A 21,130-nucleotide genomic window follows, 5' to 3' on the forward strand; every position below is an offset into this window, starting at 1 on the left:
GAAAGCCGGGCAATGACAAAGGAAATGCTCCAACGTCTCATCATCTTCCACGCATGCCCTACACTTGCCGCACCGATTTTACACAAGTGAGCTCGTAGTCCTATGTGTCCCGTTATGGTACCAATAGCTATACTGACCTCCATCTTGCTTCCTTTCAGTAATAGCCTCGTCTTTTCACGATCTGGATCCCCCCATAGAATTTTCGCCGTCCTACCGGCCCACTCGCTTAACTCGGTCTACGTCGACCCGATAGGCTTCGGGTTAACCAAGTTTATTGACAGCAGTCCTCTGGCCTTCTCCGCCAAATCGTCTGCCCTTTCATTTCCCCTTACTCCGTTATGGCCCGGCACTCAAACAATGCGGATTTTGCCATCCTCAGAGAAGGCCTTACCGTCCTGGTTGTTATTGCCCTTATGGCAATTTTACTGTCGGTAAGGATGTTCTCACTCGACGTCCTCGCGTTAGCACCACACCACTTCACGCATTTCGTGATCGCCCGGATCTCCGCCTGCAAGACCGTATTATGGTCAGGCAGTCTAAAACAGATCGCAGTCCCTGGGTTTTCAATGTAAACCCCCAGGCCCACTCTGTCCTCTAGCTTAGATCCATCCGTGTAATATAATCTTCTAGATGGCAATACTAGGGTTCCATCAATCCAAGACTGTGCCGATGGCAGCTGTGCCTCGCACTCGACTTCAAGGTTCATCTCAGGTATCCGATCGTAAACCTCCTCCCTTCCCTCCAGGTTTCCTATCGTTTCAATGCCTTAATGAAATACTAAGATTCATAAGAAAATCCTTCCTCCCAATTTTCGAGAGAATTGGTTAACAAATGAGCACTTAATTGCAATAATCGGACGAAACAATACATGGGAGCAAAATCTAAATCTGAACCGATTTCGGGCAAACTTTTTAGATATTGTGGTGGTCATCGAGGAAAAAATTTTTGGAAGATTGGTTAATAAATGCGCTTACAGTGGCTGTATGAGCTATTTCTAAATCCGAACCGACTTTGACGAAACTTCTTAGATTTTATGGTGGTCGTCGAGGAAAGCGTTGTACAAAATGTTGGTAAGATTGGTCAATAAATGCGCTTGCAGTGGTTCTAGAAGTGAAAATCGGGCGATATATATATATGGCAGCTATATCTAAATCTGGGCCGATTTCTATGAAATTCACCAGTAACATTAAGAGTCATAAGAAAATCCATCCTACCAAATTTCGAGAGAATCGGCAACCAAATGAGTGATTTATTGCAATATTTCTCAAAATCGGAGGAGAATATATATAGGGGAGCTATATCTACAATAAATCTCAACCGATTTCGAGCACATTTCTCAGATATTGTGGTAGTTTTCGAGGAAAGCGTTGTACAAAATTTTGGCAAGATTGGTCAATATTCATGATTCAGAGTCGATCGGCATACTTATCAACGGATCTATCTCTCTTTCTTCTGGGTGTTACAAACAATGCACTCAGTTATAATACCCTGTACCCCAGTGGTTGTGTAGGGTATAATGAGGTCCCTTATCATTGAACTTAAACGTAGTGAACAATGGGTGCCATTTATATGAGAAAAGTATCACCGCTGTTCCTTAATGGAATGTGCGTTGGCAAATTTGCAATTTGGGGACACTTCTCTCATGTCAATGAGTATTATTCCATTTAAGTTTTCGAGCTCAATGATAAGTGATCTTCTTTTAATCGCGGAGTGCCTAATATATATCCCCAACATTAGTAAGAAGCGACTTTGCTGAAAATGTTTTTTGATTTTCTCGCCAGAGTTCCAAGCGATCAGCGTCCTTGGCGGACATGGTAATCCTTGCGCCAGGTTACACCTAAAACCGATTTAGTTTTGGAAGGTTGTAGTAATTAAAATTTTCACCCCATCAACAGCTCCAATCTGCAAAGATGTATAAAATTTTTGGGTAGTGTTGTAGGGTTATTAGAAAATGGGCAACGCTCATCGTTTCGCACTAGACATTGGTTGCTAGTAAACATAGTTCGATTAGATAGGCTTCCTATAAAAATCGGAATTTTAAACGCAATCAAAACGAAAAAGTTGTCTAATTTTAAAAATGATTTACACGAAGTTTCATGTTGGCGTTGATAATGGTGCACATCACCTATAGGTGAAAATGGTTAAGATCAGGTTATTTTGATCGTCTGACCCAGACAATTGTAGGTCATTGTAGGTATTACTAAATACTACGAAATTTCGCATGAATATTCCATTTAGGAACAGGGGATACTCCTCTCATATCAATGAATGCAGTCCTATTGAAGTTAAAGCTCAAGGATAAGAGGCCTCCTTTTTTATGACGAGTCCGAATGGCGTGCCGTATTGTGACACCACTTCGTAGAGAAGTTTTAAATTGGCAGGATACTTCACAAATATAGGCAACAATAGTAAGGGGATAACCACCTGTGAAAAATTTTCCGACGTTCACGCCGGGTTTTGAATCCAGGCGTTCGGAATCATAGGCCGACATGCTAAGCTCCGCCGCAGTTGTATGTTTTGTACCCTTTTTTTGGGAATCGAACCCATGACCTTAGTTCCGCAGTGGTTTCAAAAACCCTGCAATCGATGCTTTAACTTTTGAATGAATAACTACATCTTCCTTATTGTTTTGGTGATTGCTGAGGTGTTCCTCAGATTGTGCGATTCGAGAATTTCTAGACTTGATCATTTCAGGTCTGAAAAACTTTGTATAGTCAGAATTTTTTACCCATATTTATTGGTTGACTGTAAGGCCTTGATTCCAAAGGCCAAAATTCCCCATACAAAACTCTAAAATTATTTCACTTTAAATCATTGATCATTTATTTTAACTTCAAATGTCTACATTTAGTTGATGTGTTTATAAATCCAATCGATGTAATGAGATACCTTGGTGTAAACACCAGGATAGGGAGCCACAGTACAGGGTTTAATACTCCATGAGACAATGCCAACTTGTACGGCACCCTTGTACAATAGAGGACCACCAGAATCGCCAGAGCATTGACCCTTGCCGCCTTCATCTACACCACCGCAAATATGATCAGCGGTAGTGGCATAGTTGTGACGGACTTGACATTCAGCATCGGAGTAGATTTTCAAATCGACTGATTGCAAATGACTTTGGACGACACCGCCGGTCTGTTAGGAAGGAAGAGAAACAAAACGAATATTGAAAAATAGGATCAAGGGACAAAATAGGCGGACATGCAAAAATTTTTAACTTTAAGACAAGGTATGCGATTCTTTGAATAATCAATCCGGATATTCCTTGCCAATTATCTCATTATACCTTAAACATGAGACCTTTTTAACATGTGGCAACATTGCCTCTGTCTCTCTATTGATAACAACAGCTGCTAAATTACAACATTTTAACATGTGTATATATTTGCATTTAAAGTTAAAAACCTTAAAACCAATAGCTTCCAACCCGTGAAATACCCATTAAAGACTTTCTTAACAAGCCTGCTCCTTTTTAATTTCCTCTATCCCCTCCAACTTACCGCATTCAAACCCCAACCAGCCAATACACCTGGAGAACCAGCCGACACTTGATCTGTTTCGAAGTAGGACTCAGGCAAAGTAACTGGAGCAATGGTCTTGTAATTGTAGATCAATTGGCCCTGCAATTCCAACAAGGCAATATCGTTAGCATACGACTTGGATGGATTGTAGCCCTCGTGCATGATGATACGTTTAACAGCAATAACATTGGCGCCATTGGCACTAATTGTAGTGGTGGCGTATTGAATGCTCAATTGGCTAGCAGTGCGTCCACTAACACAATGGGCAGCTGTCAGAATCCAACGGGGTGCTATAATACTGGAACCGCACGAATGTGAACCTGTGGGTCCACGCAGCGACACCATGAAGGGATAGGTGGTAATATCAGTTGCGGTACCATTGACCACACGACTTTCGGGGAAGCAGCTAACGCTGCCCACCAAGGCTAATACCAAAAAGGCCAGAGATGATTTCGACAACATTTTCCAGATGTACTACAGTTCTTAGCCTCACCGCACCACATTTTATAGAAATTTGAGAAAAGAAACCTTAACAAAAATCTTATCACCATGGTGGTGGCATACGTGCATATTTTTTTTATTGGCGTTCTTTTGTCAAAGGATCGTTGGCCATAGATTTTATTCAAACAGTAAACAATGACCGATTAGATAAAGCGTCCTAACGAATATCATAAATTTTAGGGCTAATAAAAAAAAATTAAATCTCAGCAAAGATTTATGCCGCGGTGGCTCATTAACAAAAAAAGCCAAAAGGGCTTTCCATACCACTTAACGTTCTTTGTGAAGTGGATCGATGGAGACTTTTTTGTGAAATTGAAAACTATGAGAGAATTTTGTCATGTTTATGGAATCGTGCATCACTCTCTTAACAAAAACTGTTAATTTTTGACATGTAGATATGTATATTTGCATTTAACGTTAAAAAACTGAAAAAGAACATCTTCAATTTCCAAAACAATCAATGGCCAACACCTCAATCCTATCGCAGCTGTATGTTTTGTCCATTTTGATCGTAGATACATCCAAAAGAGCCTACTTCGAATATTTTTGGTCCATGCCGGGATTGAAGAGACACTCTCTTCCTAATTGGTCCCTGTTAAGCTGGGACACTTTCTTCCTAATTGCTCCCTATTAAATTTCAAGTGTTCCCACTATAATAGTTTTTTTGCCATTTTCCCCTCACTATAAACAGAGTACTACTTTTCGCCGATTTTCAACCAACGTTTCGCCGACTTTTTTTATATGGAGTTTGATAGCATTCCGCTCGAAAAACTTAACAGAATACTCAGCTTTAGTGAGGTATAACCGATGTTTGGATTATTTGCATTTCGAGACGTGCTCTGTGTTTTCAAGTAGATTGGAGTATAGGGATGCTGGTCTCGAGCATCATCAATGTGTAGCATCAAAATTCTGCAAGCATACAAACTGGAGCCTGCATCGGAGTTGCCGTATTGTAAAGCAGAGTTGCTTGTTTGAAACTCGTTCCTCTCCGTGTTGTACTCCACTCCTCTGTGACGTCAGTCTTCTGCTTTCCGGCTATGATCGGACTCTTTAATGCGCATTACGAGTGATGTCATTCTCTCCTAGGCAACGAAAAGGGGGGCATGATTATGGTTCCACTTCTTACTCACCACCAGAATTAAAGATGGTTCAGAAGCTCACCGGACATATTCATTTCATCACCTGGTCATTGGATTAGGCCACTATCCCAAAATTCTTTTCATTGACCCACATGCATAACTGTGTCCACCATAATAATAGCAGCTTTGGAGGCCACCGTGGCGCAGGGTATAGAATGTCCGCGTTCAAATCCCGGCGTTATCATCAGAAAAAAAATGTCAGCGGTGGTTATCAGCTTACTAATGCTGGCTACATATGTGAGGTATCCTACCATAACAAAACTTCTCTAGCAAGTGGTGTCGCAAGCCCTTTGTACTCGGCATTAAGGAATAGTTCCCTTATCAAAAAATTTTTTTTTGCCCATGAACATTCCACTAAGGAACAGGAGCAAACTTCTCATATATCAATGGGTGCTCTCCGATTCAAGTTTAAGCTCAATGATAAGGGGCCTCCTTCTTATAGCCGAGTCTGAACGCAGTGCGACACCTCTTTGGAGAGAAGTTTTACATGGCATAGTACCTCACAAATGCTGCCAACATTAGAAGGGGAAAACCACCGTTAAAAATTTTCTCTGATGGTCTCTCCAGGATTCGAACCCAGGCGTTCAACGTCATAGGCGGACATGCTAACCTCTGCGCTACGGTGACCTCCATTGAGCTTAAAGCTTTAATCGACTGCACTCACTGAGATGTATCCCCTGCTCCTTAATGAAAGGTTCATAGGAAATTTATTTAGTTTATCAATGGCAGCTTCGGTGAGCTACCGCTTCCTCCAAGTGTGCATGTTATGGAGAAAAAATTCCGAGACTTCACAATCGCAACAGTCGCCCAACGATCGATTACCCCAGGTGTGGCCCAATTCCCGACACGGACGGCAGAACTAGCAGAAGATGGTGTTGACATTTATAGCACCAACCATACTGAGCCTACATTCAAAAGAAGTGACCCCATGGTTCAGTTAAAATGAACTTATTTGCAATAAGATTGAACTTCATGTAGCGCTAAAGACTTTTTTTATAATTTTGTTTTACGTTATTGTCAACAAGTAAGAGCGTGCTAAGTTCGGCCGGGCCGAATCTTAAATACCCTCCACCATCGATCGCATTTGTCGAGTTCTTTTCCCGGTATCTCTTTTTAGGTAAACAAAGAATAATGAATAAGAACTGTTATGTTATTGGAGTTATATCAAGTTATAGTCCGATGCGGACCACAAATGAATTGAATGCTGAACATTGTAGAAGTCATTGTGTAATATTTCAGTCCATTCGGATAAGAATTGCGCCTTGTAGGGGCTCAAGAAGCAAAATCGGAAGATCGGTTATATGGGAGCTGTATCAAGCTTTTGATCGATTCAGACCATATTGGACATGTATGTTGAAGGTCATGGGAGAAGCCGTTGCATAAAATGTCTGCCAAATCTGATGACAATTGCGCCCTCCAGCGGCTCAAGAATTCAATATCCAAGATCGGTTTCTATGGCAGCTATACCAAGTTATGAACCTATTTGAATCATACTTAGCACAGTTGTTGGAAGTGATACCAAACCACTACGTGCAAAATCAGTCAAATCGGACGATAATTGCGCCCTCTAGAGGCTCAAGAAATCAAGACCCAAGATCGGTTTATATGGCAGCTATGTCAAAACATGGATCGATTTGGTACATTTACAATCCCAACCGACCTACGCTAATAAAAAGACAGACGGACGGACATGGCTAGATCAACTTAAAATGACATGACGATCTAGAATATATACACTTTATGGGGTTTTAGACGCATATTTCGAGGTGTATGACAATGGCTGGCTGAAAATGACATCTATTCAGAACTTCGTCGTCTGGATAGATGTCATTTTCATACAAATTTCATTACACTGCACTATGTAGTACTAAAATAAAACACAGCCAATATGAATTAATCTGAAATTAATCTGGGGAATAAAATGTTTGAAATATGTACTGTAAGTAAATTATTTATTGCACTCATGTAAACAAAACCCACAGTTGCATTGTTTCGGCACATTGCATGCGCAAGAAATTTAAACACTGCAGTAGAACGGTATCGAAAATATGGATTTCTACATTATGGAAGTTAGCCTTTATCTGGTCCAAGGATTGCATTACCCTGCAATCGCATATAGCACTATTGACTATATTCACTCTGGCAAGGTTTTGCCTGTTTTGAATTTGTCCGAATCTCACTCTGCAGAGCATTGTTGTTATTTTTCATGGTACTTGCAAATTGTTGAACCAGTGCTTGATGTCAATTCTGGCCGTTTAAATGTGTTCGTTTAAAATAAACGACAAACTGAGTTTCAGTGGTGGCATCACTGTCAACTAACAGCTATTTCCATTGTTACCATTTCAATATCAAAAAAAATAACTCGAAACGGCAACCCTGAACTACAATGCCAGTTAGTTCAGCTGCTGACAAACAGCTGATGGCATTATTTATTTTCATTTTTTCATTTTAGTGCACCACAGAAAAACTAATCAATACTTCATTCCTTTCCACGAAATATAGAAATGTAGATGATAATGGCTGGCCTACCGCGAATAACCGATTTTGAGATATTGGAAAAGTTGGGTGAGGGCAGTTATGCGACAGTCTACCGAGCCAGGCACAAAGTAAGTTAGCATGCTATCGAGGAAAAAAGCGAATAAATTCTAGCATTTTTTCTTTTGCAGAAAACCAAATCATGCCATGCCATAAAATTTGTAGAAATGTCCTCCCTTTCGGATAGTTCACGCGAAAACCTCATAACAGAAATTCGCTTGCTCAGGTCCTTGAACCACAAGTATATAGTGACGTTGCAGGATTTCTTTTGGGATGATAAAAACATTTACATAGTCTTGGAGTACTGCAATGCCGGCAGTTTGCATTCATTCATACGTTCTAAAAAATCACTGCCTGAGGCCACTTGCAAATATTTCCTAAGACAATTGGCCTCTGCTGTGGAATATATGCGCCACAATGAAATTTGCCATTTTGATTTGAAGCCCCAAAATCTTTTGCTAACTAAAGTCAACTCCAATGTTTCCCTAAAGGTAGCGGATTTTGGTTTTGCACAGCATTTAAAATTGGGCGAAATTAATCAGCAGTTGAAGGGATCACCTTTGTATATGGCACCAGAGATAATACGCAAGCAACGTTATGATGCCAGAGCTGATCTGTGGAGCATAGGTGTCATCCTATACGAATGTCTATTTGGCCGAGCACCTTATTCGTCAAAGACCATAGAGGAATTGCTAACACGCATAAAGAGTTGCGAGAGAATAACTTTGCCGCCCAATGTACGTATTAGCAAAGAATGCGAGGATTTGTTAAGTCGCCTATTGCAACATGATCCTGCGAAGCGCATAGCATTCAATGATTTCTTTAATCATGCTTTTCTTGATCTCAAAACAGTGCCCTCGGAAAAGGTAGGCTTAGATATTTGGTGAATTTGTTATGACTGCCGTTTTTTCGTTTTCTTTTTAGACTTTACAGAAAGCCATTGATTTGGTGACCCAAGCGGTGGAATATGATGAAAAGCAAAACTATAAAGAGGCCTATTATCTCTACTGCAGCTCTCTACAATATTTTGTGCCCTTGATAACCGATGAGACAGATGCCAACAAGCGTTTGGCTTTAAGGCAAAGAGCCCAAACCTATCTCAAAAGGGCAGAAGAAATTAAAAATGTTATCATCGAGGAAGAATACAAAGCTTTAGCCTTAAGACAAGCAAAAAACAGTCAGGAATCCAGTTCATCCACGACGACTACGAGCTCGAACACTGCTAACAATGTGACACAAGCTTTGGAGCCAGAAACACGTTACAAACAACTTTGTAAGTCATAAAAAAATTTTAAGCAGCAAGAGCCATGCACACAAACATTCAAGCACTTATTTCCACTGTCTTGAATGTATTTTCTAAATGGTTGAATATGCCCATTGCTGTTTTAAAGTCTATTTTTTTAGAAAGATCCTTGTACTGAATTTTAGTACTTGCAGATGCTCTCTCCCACTCTAGCCCTTCATTGAAAACGGGCTTGGATATTGGTCGCCAAGGCGAGTTGTATCTTTTCGAAAGAAAATATGAATCGGCCTTGGAATCTTTTACCTCGGCTTTAGGCATTTTAGTGCCATTTTTAAATAAGGAACCCAAAGGTGATCGAAGGTCTTTACTATTGCAGCAGGTAAAAAAGAGGGCTCTACATGTTACATACGCAAAAATATATAATTTTTTTTTTGTTTATTAGTTGGATTTGTGGATGAAGGAAGCCGAAAGCATAAAAAGCCTTTTAAATGCCAAGGACATCGATGATGAACACAAACTTAGCCATTCGGTACGCAGTTGCTGTATACAGTAGTTGAGTTAAATAGTTGAGTAGATGATGATAACATGTCTATGTAATGTGTCTGTGTATGTTTGCTGCTTAGATCTTTAGTCACAATGTCAGTTGGAAAAAAAACTCATACTGAATCTATTATTACAATTATTATTATACTTGACTTTAACGCCTACACTCACTTTATATTACATATATAATAGTTTTTTCCCGTTTCCTTTTTTATAATTGAAAACCACATCATCTTATAACAGGTACATACAATATATACTAAAATTTTTATAGCTTTTTACACAAATATTTTCCTAAGGAAATATTTTAAGCTTAGTTCACCAAACCTCTATATGCCATCTTTGTAACAAGTACTTACTGTGTCTGTTGACTTTGTTTTTTTTTTATTTTTTAATTTCTGTTTATTACTTTTATCATATGGCTTTAATTTTCTTCAGGTTTATCATCATCCTCATCAACATGACCAATGTGAAAAAACATTCCCATGTTCTTTGATGAGTACTTTGTCGTTATTTTCATATAATTTCTTAAGTTCTTTAATTTATGGAATTCTAAAATTGTTAAGAAATGTTTTGTTTTATGTGATTTTAAAAAAGTAATATATTCTAAAAGAAATGAAATAATTATATATACATTCATATATCTATTTATTGTTATACTTCATACAATTAATAAATAAAATAGAAGAAAACAAACTAGAGCAGGATATTGTTTTTTTAACAATTACGTGTGGATTGAAATGTTTGAAATGTGGATTGAAAAGAAGGGATGTGAATAATCACATATTCGCATCCAAACGCATGTCTCATGCGAGTATCATGAGTTTGGAACCGCTTTCACATTACTTTGAGGGGTACCCAATATCTGGTGATTATCCATATCATCTTAATTGTGTTTGGGTTCAGATCTCTGTATTTATTCGCTGCGTCGAGGTCCATCTTCCTGTGCAGTACTTTTTCGGCATGCTCTACATCGTCTGCCTTGATGAGAACCTAAAAGTAGGTACCAAATGCCTTAATGAGGACCTAAAAGTAGGTCCTCATCAAGGCATTTTGTGGAAGAGAAATATCCCACTCTATGTACATAGGTATTTCCTGAAGTAACAAAATATGGTAACCATCTGGGTCAGATAATAGTTCATATCGCCGTGTTTCCTATCTCTCCACACCCGTACATCGCGCATAAGTCGTCGCATACACCTGCCGCGACCATCTTTCCTCCACCTTTTTGCAATCTCTCGATCATTTTCTCTCGTAAGGTCCGCATGACCGTGTATGATCAGTTTGAATGCTAATCTTTCCTCTGTGGGTGCTGCACCTCGCAGCGTGAAGTCTTGGACCCGCTCCATGGCCTGTAGGTAGGTAACCCGGCACCTGATGGCTATGAGCACGACTTGAGTTGAAACTTTGACCTGTGATTAAAGCTCAACTGAGAGCTACAGGTCGCGTCCACAGGATTCGGATGGTGGCATGCTTCGTATACGGAGTAGCTGCAATCGCAGTCGCGGACAATCATATCGAGTGGAGAATCTCAGAAGTCGGACGCAGCAGCTCTTGATTAAATGCTGAGTGCCTATGATGCGCGATATAACGAAGTAATTGGCGCCTGTAAATGATCAGTGGCCACGAAGTTCCCACGGCGATCGGTCCAATGAGCCGGAACGAGTTTAATCATCTATAGAACCTGACGAAGCCCATTGCAGCCGGTTGTAAGTACCAGATTGACCCAATGGAGTCTTTCATCGGCAAAGGCTGCCACTTCAGTGTACAACACACTGCTACAACAACAACAACGAGGAATGCTACGGATACGGGTAAAGATGGGTTAAATTAGGTAGAAGTCATGCGTCTAGCAACCTTACTTCCATTGTGTTCGTCCTTCATAGTAATGGAAGTCCAGACAGATGCAGATAGTGTGTAATACTTAATGTGTACCACAGTGCAGGGCAAGACATTAGACTGAAATAGTGCGGAAGACAAGAAAGCTAGATCGGGTGACAAGGAACATCCAAATCATCATCTTGTAGATAGATAACCATCGCCAGAAGCCTTAAGGTAGATCTACATGATCTAGAGCGTGAGTTTCAGCGCTACAAGAGAGAACCTCTAGATCAAGCGGCATATAAAGCAGGTCTAGACAACATTCATGCAGACACGGTAGCAGATACGGTATATGGCTACCGGTTGAATGTAGTCCTTGGAGAACGACTGCCTCCCATTGCACCTGAAGAAATTGATCTCCCCCGGCAAACCTGGTTAGTTCCTGCTCAATGCGGCAAATGCAGCCGCCACAACTCCTACAGAGCAAGGATTGATACCGACGTGCAAGATGTATGTCCCGATTGTAACCAGGGACCGCACGATACACGTCACCGGTTTACTACTCAGCCAGACCCACTCAGATCCCTGTGGATGCACCCCAACTTAATCGCAGAGTTCCTGGGTCTTGACACTCAACAGAATCAAGCAAACGAAAGATAGAACACAACAAACTACTACAACAACAAGGAACAATGGGATCACGGCGGAATTATTAACGCCGAGAGCTTCTTTTATTCACTTTCAATGACTTCAACTCCACAATGACAAAAGTACCATACGTATGTCTTAAGGGGTGTACTCTAAAGATCTAGAACTGGTCATATCGAAAAGATTACAGGACCACTGCAGTGTGTATCAAGCGGAAATCCTTGCAAGATATAATGTCATTACGACGATTGGCATTAATATGTTCTCAAACAGCCAGGCAGCCATTAAATCCCTTGAGAACGTATTTCTGACCAAAAAAAACCGCCATCGACTGTCGCAGATCTCTGAACAGTTCAAAATTCACCTGTTCTGGATGCCAGGCCACAGCGATATCGTTTTCAGGACCATGATCAGCTTGATGACAAGATGGCGGATTGCAGCATATAATTTGTGGTTGTTGTACAAATGAGGCCACCTTTAACTTTTTCACCATGGCAAGTGGCAGTTTCAAAAAATTAAATTCTTTCCTAGAGCAATATTTTGACAGACATTAATGTTGGCAATAACTAATTTAGAACCGCTTTTACAACATTTTTATCGTTTATCGATTATTTTCATTCTCCCCAATCTAAAAATCGATTTTTCTTAAACGTCAAACATTCCATTATATATGTTATAACGCAAGTTTGTTTTTTTGTTGTTAGTTTTTAATATTTTGGTAATATTAACTACAGAAAAACTGAAATTCTTTAAATTATAAGTTACACTTTAGCTCCTTTTTGAAAATATAGTGGTTATAAGTTCATAGCTTAAACAATATAGACAATATCAGTGAAACAAACAAAAGCAACACATGGGTTTGGCTGCTGTCTCATTTTAGGGGGAAACGCCCCGACTGAGTTTTGTTATTAATTAAACAATGCTGTTTCAACTACTAATGATTTCTCTAATTAAAAAAAAAACCTAATTAACAAAGTTATTTTATGCTTAGATATTTGAGTGAAGTGGCCGCCAGCAGCAGTACTAGGGCTTCAACATGAATTACGGCCGCAAGACTCCTTCGACTTACAGGTCAAATCCTTCTGTTTACTCGCACACAACAGGAAGGTAAGTGGATCAGTAGGACAGCAGCGTTGTGAATGCTTAAATTTGTTAGCTATGGATAAAAAGGAAATATTGTTCATAATATCCTTTTCACACGCCAAAGGCTCTTTTAAGCTCTTATGTTGAACATGTATTTTTTTATATTTTGTTGTCCCCTGAACTAAACTTTTTCATAAAAATTTCAGATCTTCGACCAATTTACATACCACAAAATCTCGTTCCACCCGCTCGGTGCGTATTCCATGGTACCAGAAGCCAATTTTGAAGAACAATCAATACATTGATATTCAAAAGAATGCTATGATGATTGGCCTATTTGCCATAGTAAGTTCCAATCCAAAACAAACCTCATGTACCACTTTTTAACATTCCTTCTCTACTAGTTCTTGGCCTTATTCACCATGGGTACAGCTATATTCGATATCTATTGCTTAGCCATGGCAGCTCCTGGTTCTACACATTATGGCTACTACATTATTTCCTATGAGTTTGTCTATGTGGGAAATAAGCATGGTATGTGTTGAGTGTAAATTCGATTGTTATATTTTAATCTAAGTTTGTGTTTTCAGTCCGCAATATGTTGATGGTGTTTGCATTGTTCTCCTTAGTAATGGGTCTCATCATATTTTGCACAAGCATACTTTTGGTCATTGCTTTAAGAAAGGTAAATTAAAATTTATATTTGGCTATAAATAAAAGTCTTAAAGATGTAGTTGGAAATGTTTAAGGCAAATATGCTTAAAAATAGGCCATATTAAAAATCAAAGCAATATAAAAGCATAAGATATAAATATTTGGCCATTAGATGACTCGTAGGCCGAATAGAAAAAATAGAAACTGCTACAACAACAGCAGGTACAGATCCAGCATAGATTAGTACACATCAGTAGAACGGCAAATATAGGAAAAGGTGAGCCTAGACAGAAATGAAGGGAAACAGCAGAACCAGAGAGTAGGTCTCATTGGCAAGAGCCTGACAAGTCAGCTGCTCCACACCTTTGCAGTAGTCGAATCAAATTCCATGGGTTTCAGGGCAATCAAAGCCTTATGTTCTTGTTGTTGTAGCCAAATTTTTATGTGGATGTGGCGATCCCCGTCAAGCTCCTGTAGGTTACCAAGTTCGTTGCGCGGACCGATCGCCGCGGGAACAAGGATGCCATTGGTTATTTAAAGGCGCCAATAACCCGTTGCAGCTACTCCGTATGTAATATTCCACTATCCGCAATCTGTGGACATGCCCGGTAGCTAGGAACTAAGCTTCCCATTATAGCAATGAGCACCACACAGATCGGATCTCAATGTTCCAGCCTGTGCGGCGCTCACAGCTATCCCGTGGCGGGCCAAAGTCTTATGACTGACTGTTGTGCGTGTCAACCATCACTAATAGCAGTTCAAAGTCATGCTTTCATCCCCAGTATAAGTGACGTCTTGTCCTTGACCACAGGGCTACCCTGTAATAAACGACATCCGCCCACAACTTATGCATGCGGTTATTATAGTAATCTTCCAATAAGCGTTCACTGAATCAGCAGCACAATATGCGCCCATTGTCCGCCTTGTTCCCCACCACTCTTTACTGGCCCGGACTCTGGGACTGGGTGGGCATAAAATGCCTTTCTTATGTTTCGAAGAAACTTTGCACCTCCTAAACCGTCTCGAATTCATACCGAAGCCTTCAGTGCCCTTTGGCTGTCCACAACATATCGCCATCCCCATCAGAATATGCCCATAGTTTGAAAATTTTGTTAGAATTTAACTTTCCGAAATTTTTTAAACACGTTACTTCATTCACTTCGAAGCAAATATTTTTTTCAAAAATATTTTTTAAAAATCCTATAAAATAAAATTTTTGTTAAAAAAAAATTTCAAATTTTTTTTTTTTTAATTTTATAAAATTAAATTTTTGCTAGAAAAAATCCCAAAATTTTAATCTCATTTTAATTTTTTGTAAGATGCTGAAATTTAATTTTTGTCTGAAAATTTATCAAAAATTTTTATAAAAATGTTTGCCGAATTTTATTTTTATAAAAAAATGTAGTTAAATTTTTTTCATAAGGACATTTAAAAAAACAAATTTTTGTCCAACATTAATTTTAGAGAAAATTTTATGGAAATAATGGCAAACATTTTTTTATAGAAAATTTTTGTTGTAATACTGAACTAGCCGAAGCGGGCCCGCTCCGCTACCCGATTTTTCACTCTCTAACACATTTAATTTGAGTCTTATATTGTGATGGTGGATGAAAAAGCCCTGTTAGGGCGTATTTTGTGAGTGGGATGAGCCTTTAGACATTTCCCCCCAAATGTGGATATTAAATTCGTTTTCTACTTTCAACCGTAGCCACCGTAGCGCAGAGGTAAGCAAGTCCGCCTATGACGCTGAACGCCTGGGTTCGAATCCTGGCGAGATCATCAGAAAAAAATTTCAGTAGTGGTTTTCCCCTCCTAATGCTGGCAACATTTGTGATGTACTATGCCATGTAAAACTTCTCTCCAAAGAGGTGTCGCAATGCGGCACGCCGTTCGGACTCGGCTATAAAAAGAAGGCCCTTATCATTAAGCTTAAATTTGAAATTGAATTGAATGACTGCACTCATTGATATGTGAGAAGTTTGCCCCTGTTCCTTATTGGAATTTTCATGGGCAAAATTTGCAATTTTCTACTTTCAAATGCCTTTCATTTGAGCCCTCTATTTTCAAGGTCGGTTAATACGTCTGATTTGGGTGCAGTTTTGGGGTGGGGTGCTCTACTCTCAAAAACCTTTTATTTGAGCCTTACATTGCTATGGTCAGCAAATAAGTTATGTTTAGCGGGTGTTTGGAGTAGTGGTGGACCCCAGAGACTGGTCCCGAAAGTGAGTATCACGTTTGTACTTAACCCCTAAAGATCTTAAATTTTAACCTCATATTGCCACGCTCGGTAAACATGTCCGTTTCATGGTGTTTTGGTGGTGGGCCGCCCCCAAAACACTTGGCTTCACAATTTTCAAATTTGAATTTTTAAGAAAAAATTTTTTTTTCAATTTTTTTTTTGAAAAGTTATTTAAAATTTTTTTATAAAATTTTTTTCCAAGTTTAATTTGTATGAAAAAAATCTTCAACATTTTATTTTTATGAATATTTTTCAAAAAATTACTTTTTTTTCATAGAAAATTTTATTAACGTTTTAGGATTCTATGGCTTTTTTTAATTTCTTACTACATTCCAACTACATAAGACAAACTCTTTTCTTCGATCTCATATATGAAACATCTATTCACCTACGATCAATCATATCATTCGTTGTAACACCTCATAAATTTTTTGTTCTCTTGTAAAAAAAATCACTTTATATTTAATTTGCCACAACAAGCAACAACGAGAAGGAAAAGCTCAGAAACGTTTTGTCCTGATGCCGGTAAACACAAAAGCAATAAAGAAAATAAAGAAAACCTTCCTCCTCTTTAACATAAAAAGAAAAATTCGCAAACCATTTCACAAAAAACACTCAATTGGCTTATTATTCATAAGTTTGTCCAATAAAAAGTCCCCAAAGAAATGTTAACGAATAATGTTCATCACTTTGTCTTTAATTTCTTAGGAATATGAACGCAAAGTTTTGCCCTGGCTGTGGACTTTTGCGGTATTTACCGTATGGAGATTATTGGCCTTGTTGTTCTTTGCCATTGTCAATGATTTGTACTTTGCCTACAATGCCGTTATGGTGTTCCTGTGGTCCGTTTTCATATTGATATGCGTTTATGGCTGGGCCTGTGTATACTCCCTGTTCCTGGAATTGGTGGATTTGACCAAACTGGAAGATTTGGCTCATTTAAGGGTTAGTAACAAAACTACTGCTTTATAAAATTTAATACAATTATCTTAATCTTCCTTACAGATGGGCACCATGGCCTCTTTGCATGCCTCCACTGCCAATTCTTTGGCTGGTTCTCGCCCCACCACACCACATAGTACTGTCTCAACAATGCCTGTTGGTTAAAAGCCGCACTATTCACATTCCCGTTCAAACAAACACAAAATTTTCTAAGTCTTTAAGAAGAATCTTTTTTTACTTTTTACCACACTTACTCCTAATTGATCCTTCCAGGAAATTTGTTTAAAATTTTGTAATCTCAGCTTGGTAGTGTTGTGGTTGCTTGCATACCATTTTAGTGTATGTCATTTATCTTAAGTGCCTTAGACAGTTTTTTTTTTTGGTAGATGACAATTTTGTAGTATTTTTTTTCTATGAGCAAATGCAGCCCACAATTGTTGTTTTTAAGACACACTTTTCTTTACAAAAAATTTTAAAAGTTTTTATAAACATTATTACACCACTTATATATACGTTAGATGCATAGATTTTTCTACTTGCAAGCCCATCTTATATTTAGTACATTAAGCTACAAATGAAACATTCCCGTCCATATTTAATTGTATTATGTGTAATCAACGAAAAATGTTTTAAGTGTTCTTATATACAAAACGCGAATAATTTTTTTTTTAAATGTTGAACATATCAATAAAAATTTTTTACCTATGTATATATTAGGTAACATCACGTAGAATTTGTTGTATAACTATTTAGGGGGTTAAATTGCGGCTCTGGTTTTTGATTGACTTGTTATTGTTGCTGTAGCAGTATGTTGTGTATTTTGACGGCAGCCCTTGCTTCATCGGGTTAACCGGCTGTCATATCGAGCATTATAGGCAATCAGTATTTGTGCAAGAGCCGGTGCCGCCCGGCCTTTCACTGAGACTCTGCTCGATACCGCTGATTGCCTGCGACTGCCGTTGCAGCTACTCCGTAAGGAGCTTTCCACTACCGCAACCTGTGGACGCGCCCGGTAGCTCGCAGCTAAGCTGCTCGTGACAGCACTGAACACCACACCGATCGAACCTCATTGTTTCAGACTGTGTGATGCTCACAGCTATCCCATGCCGCGAGAGAACGGATAAAGATCTCTTTCAAATTTGAAATGGTTAGAGCAAAAGTGTTAGCGAGATTGTTCAAGAATAGTGCCATCTTAATATAGGACCATTCATATCGATCTTTCGATAAGAAATCTTGAGTTCATAAATGTTGTACTTTGACCCGATTTCAATGAACAACTGTGCGGAGTTTGGAAAACCCGATTTCACGATTTAAGGGTTTGTTCCCATGTTGCCCTATTTTTCGATTGAAGGCATTGCACATGTGAATTTTAAAAGCACAAAAACCCGCATTTCCTACCCGGAATTTACGAAATTTTAAAGAGATCCCTTAGCACACGTACCCTTTTTTCTAAAATTTAAAGCAGTAAGACACCATATATCATTATTTGGCGCCTCAAAATCCATGGTTTTTCTGCACTCTTAACGAATGCACAAAGATAGAAATAATTTTGAAAAACAACAACTTTTGTCGAAAAAACTACGACGAAATTTGTTAATTTTCCTGCAACAATTTATTTTGAATTTCAACAAACCAAAGTACAAATTTGTTGTTGGAAGGACTCTTTGAATGTTAACATAAAACAACAACAATATGTCCATAAGCAAGACAAAAATATATTTGTATGCAGCTACCATGTTGTCCTTTTTTCCGATTGAAGGCATTGAACATGTGAATTTTAAAAGCACAAAAAACTGCATTTCTTACCCTGAATTTACGAAATTTAAAAAAGACCTTTTAGCACACGTACCAGTCACTGCCAATGTAAGAACTTACGCCATTTTTTTCTAAAATTTAAAGCAGTAAGACACCATGTATCATTATTTAGCCCCTCAAAATCCATGGTTTTATTCTGCATTCTTAACGAATGCACAATGATAAAAATAATTTTGAAAAACAACAACTTTTGTCGAAAAACGACGACGAAATTTGGTAATTTTCCTGCAACAATTTTTTTTTGAATTTCAAACCCCAAAGTACAAATTTGATGTTGGAAGCACTCTTTGCAAGTTAACATAAAACAACAACAATAAGTCCATAAGCAAAACAAAAATATATTTGTATGCAGCTACCATGTTGTCCTTTTTTCCGATTGAAGGCATTGAACAGGTGAATTTTAAACGCACAAAAAAAAACACATTTCTTACCCACAATTTACGAAATTTTAAAGAGATCCCTTAGCACACGTACCAGTCACTGCCAATGTCAGAACTTACGCCATTTTTTCTAAAATTTAAAGCAGTAAGACACCATGTATCATTATTTGGTCCCTCAAAATCCATGGTTTTATTCTGCACTCTTAACGAATGCACAAAGATAAAAATAATTTTGAAAAACAACAACTTTTGTCGAAAAAAGACGGCGAAATTTGTTAATTTTCCTGCAATAATTTATTTTGAATTTCAATGACCCAAAGTACAAATTTGTTGTTGAAAGGACTCTTTGCAAGCCAACATAAAACAACAACAATATGTCCAAGAGCAAGACAAAAAACCATTTAACCAGCCACCACATGTGCTTTGCTGCACAGCTTCGGTGTGGTGGTGTTTTAATTTTCTTTCGCCCTGCTTATCTTGTTCGTTTACTGCTTTGCTCTCAGGTTTTTTCTCTGCCAATCTCTTTCGTTCTCTCACTCTCTCTCTACTATACCCTAAAATCCAATTTTGCCGCCGCGTGATTTGAACTCATAATTTCATATTCGGTAGTTTTGCTCATATTCTCTAGCCTACCGAAATCACTTTATTCATGCTGATATAACTCAATAAGCATTATTGCACAGCATGGCGAAACAAATAAAGGTGGTCTTATTTGTACAACAACCACAAATAATATGGAGCAATCCGCCATCTTGCCATCAAGCTGATCGACGTTTTGCCAACACACACCAAGAAATGTGTGTGCGTGTGTGTATACGTGTGCGTAAATGAGCAGAGAATATGCAAGAAATCTAAAAAACACCTTCAAACCTAGCCGGCTGATAACAGCTGTTGGCGTGAGAACAAGTTTTTAAATCCACCTTAGACAATATTAGGTCTGTTCGCGTACTTTTCCAGTAAAAATTTGCAGGGGATTGCCGCTACCGTGCAATCCCATGGCAGCCGGTTGTACGTACCGCATTGACCCGGTGGAATCTTTCAGTGTACAACATACTGTTACAAAAACCGTGCTCGTAGGTACGAATGTCATTCGTGGCGCCAAGTCGCTGATTTCAAACGGAAGCTTTGCACTGATGCTGAAGAATCTGGATCTGCCTCGAGTCGAGTACCTTACAACTATCGTCAGCCTGTCTGAACACTATTATAGTACCCGATGTTTGGAAGATGGTCAGTGTGATCCCGCTACTGAAACCTGGAAAGGGCACGAGCAAGGGGGAGTCGTACAGACCGCTCTCCCTTCTCTCATCAGTAGCCAAGACGCATGAGGGACTACGCCTCCCATTGGACAATTTCCATTCGTCGAGCATCAGGTTGCTTTTCGAAATCTGCATAGGACTACAACTGCTTTACATGCCATCACCATACACAAAAGTAAAACAACGTTCTCAGGTCCCTTGTTAGCAGCACTTGGTGTGCTGACAAAGAAACCTTGGACTAACCAAGTACAAAGCAATTAACCGGTCTGTGGTAAGTTATGCCGCGACAGTGTAGTCTATTCAGCTATGTGAACGGCAGTGGAATAATATTCTGATTTGGCACAATGCCGCTCTTCGAACTGCGACGGTCTGGTGAACTGAATTTAATGCTACAGCTAATGCTTTTGTATATTGTGGATAGACAAATTGCTGCGACCACTGATGTTAGGCAAAGGGAGCTTTCTATTTGGTCATGTGAGGGCTACGGAAACTGTGTTATCCCTTTACAATTGGCAGACTAATTTGCACTTATATTTTCCAATCCCTCTGTGCGTCATTTTTTTTAACTGCCCAGCCAGACCCACTCAGTCCCAAGGCAGCATCTTCCCTCCTTAACAAATTCTAAGGATCGGTATTGGTTTCATCGTAGCTCTTCGATGAGGATGATTCCATTAAAACACTTAAGAAATGGATAATTGCTCTTTTCTTGGTGCCTGGAAGAATACTATCCATTAATTTTTCAAGATTTTCCATATAATTTTGCACTTTCCTTCTAAAGTAGAACAACTGCCTTGAGGTAAAATT

The 21,130-nt window shown here is 38.9% G+C and overlaps 3 protein-coding genes across 5 annotated transcripts; 2 read left to right on the forward strand and 1 right to left on the reverse strand.

Annotated features, from left to right (window-relative positions):
• Positions 1–2,807: 2,807 nt before the first annotated feature.
• LOC106080517 (chymotrypsin-2) lies at positions 2,808–3,999 on the reverse strand. Its single transcript, XM_013241910.2, has 2 exons — positions 3,507–3,999; positions 2,808–3,141 (listed from the first exon to the last, which is right to left on the reverse strand). Exons 1-2 carry the CDS (start codon positions 3,987–3,989, stop codon positions 2,848–2,850), a joined length of 777 nt encoding a protein of 258 aa, XP_013097364.1. The 5' UTR covers positions 3,990–3,999; the 3' UTR covers positions 2,808–2,847.
• A 3,575-nt stretch (positions 4,000–7,574) lies between these two features.
• On the forward strand, positions 7,575–10,112 carry LOC106080510 (serine/threonine-protein kinase ULK3). 2 transcript variants are annotated; one of them, XM_013241901.2, is made up of 6 exons: positions 7,575–7,773; positions 7,834–8,568; positions 8,627–8,975; positions 9,140–9,324; positions 9,388–9,474; positions 9,927–10,112. In XM_013241901.2, exons 1-6 carry the CDS (start codon positions 7,678–7,680, stop codon positions 10,086–10,088), a joined length of 1,614 nt encoding a protein of 537 aa, XP_013097355.2. In that variant the 5' UTR covers positions 7,575–7,677; the 3' UTR covers positions 10,089–10,112. The 2 variants fall into 2 exon arrangements, with proteins under 2 accessions (XP_013097355.2, XP_013097356.2); XM_013241902.2 differs by lacking the exon at positions 9,927–10,112 and having other exon boundaries at positions 7,577–7,773; positions 9,388–9,615.
• A 2,484-nt stretch (positions 10,113–12,596) lies between these two features.
• On the forward strand, positions 12,597–17,608 carry LOC106080560 (uncharacterized). 2 transcript variants are annotated; one of them, XM_013241977.2, is made up of 7 exons: positions 12,597–12,675; positions 12,949–13,064; positions 13,247–13,385; positions 13,445–13,574; positions 13,631–13,725; positions 16,642–16,878; positions 16,939–17,608. In XM_013241977.2, the coding sequence occupies exons 2-7, from the start codon at positions 12,994–12,996 to the stop codon at positions 17,038–17,040; spliced, it is 774 nt and encodes a 257-aa protein (XP_013097431.1). In that variant the 5' UTR covers positions 12,597–12,675; positions 12,949–12,993; the 3' UTR covers positions 17,041–17,608. The 2 variants fall into 2 exon arrangements, with proteins under 2 accessions (XP_013097431.1, XP_013097432.1); XM_013241978.2 differs by lacking the exon at positions 12,597–12,675 and adding an exon at positions 12,688–12,814.
• The last annotated feature ends 3,522 nt before the right edge of the window (positions 17,609–21,130 follow it).

Source organism: Stomoxys calcitrans, chromosome 2 (genome assembly GCF_963082655.1).
Source record: "Stomoxys calcitrans chromosome 2, idStoCalc2.1, whole genome shotgun sequence".
Taxonomy (NCBI): Eukaryota; Metazoa; Arthropoda; class Insecta; order Diptera; family Muscidae; genus Stomoxys; species Stomoxys calcitrans.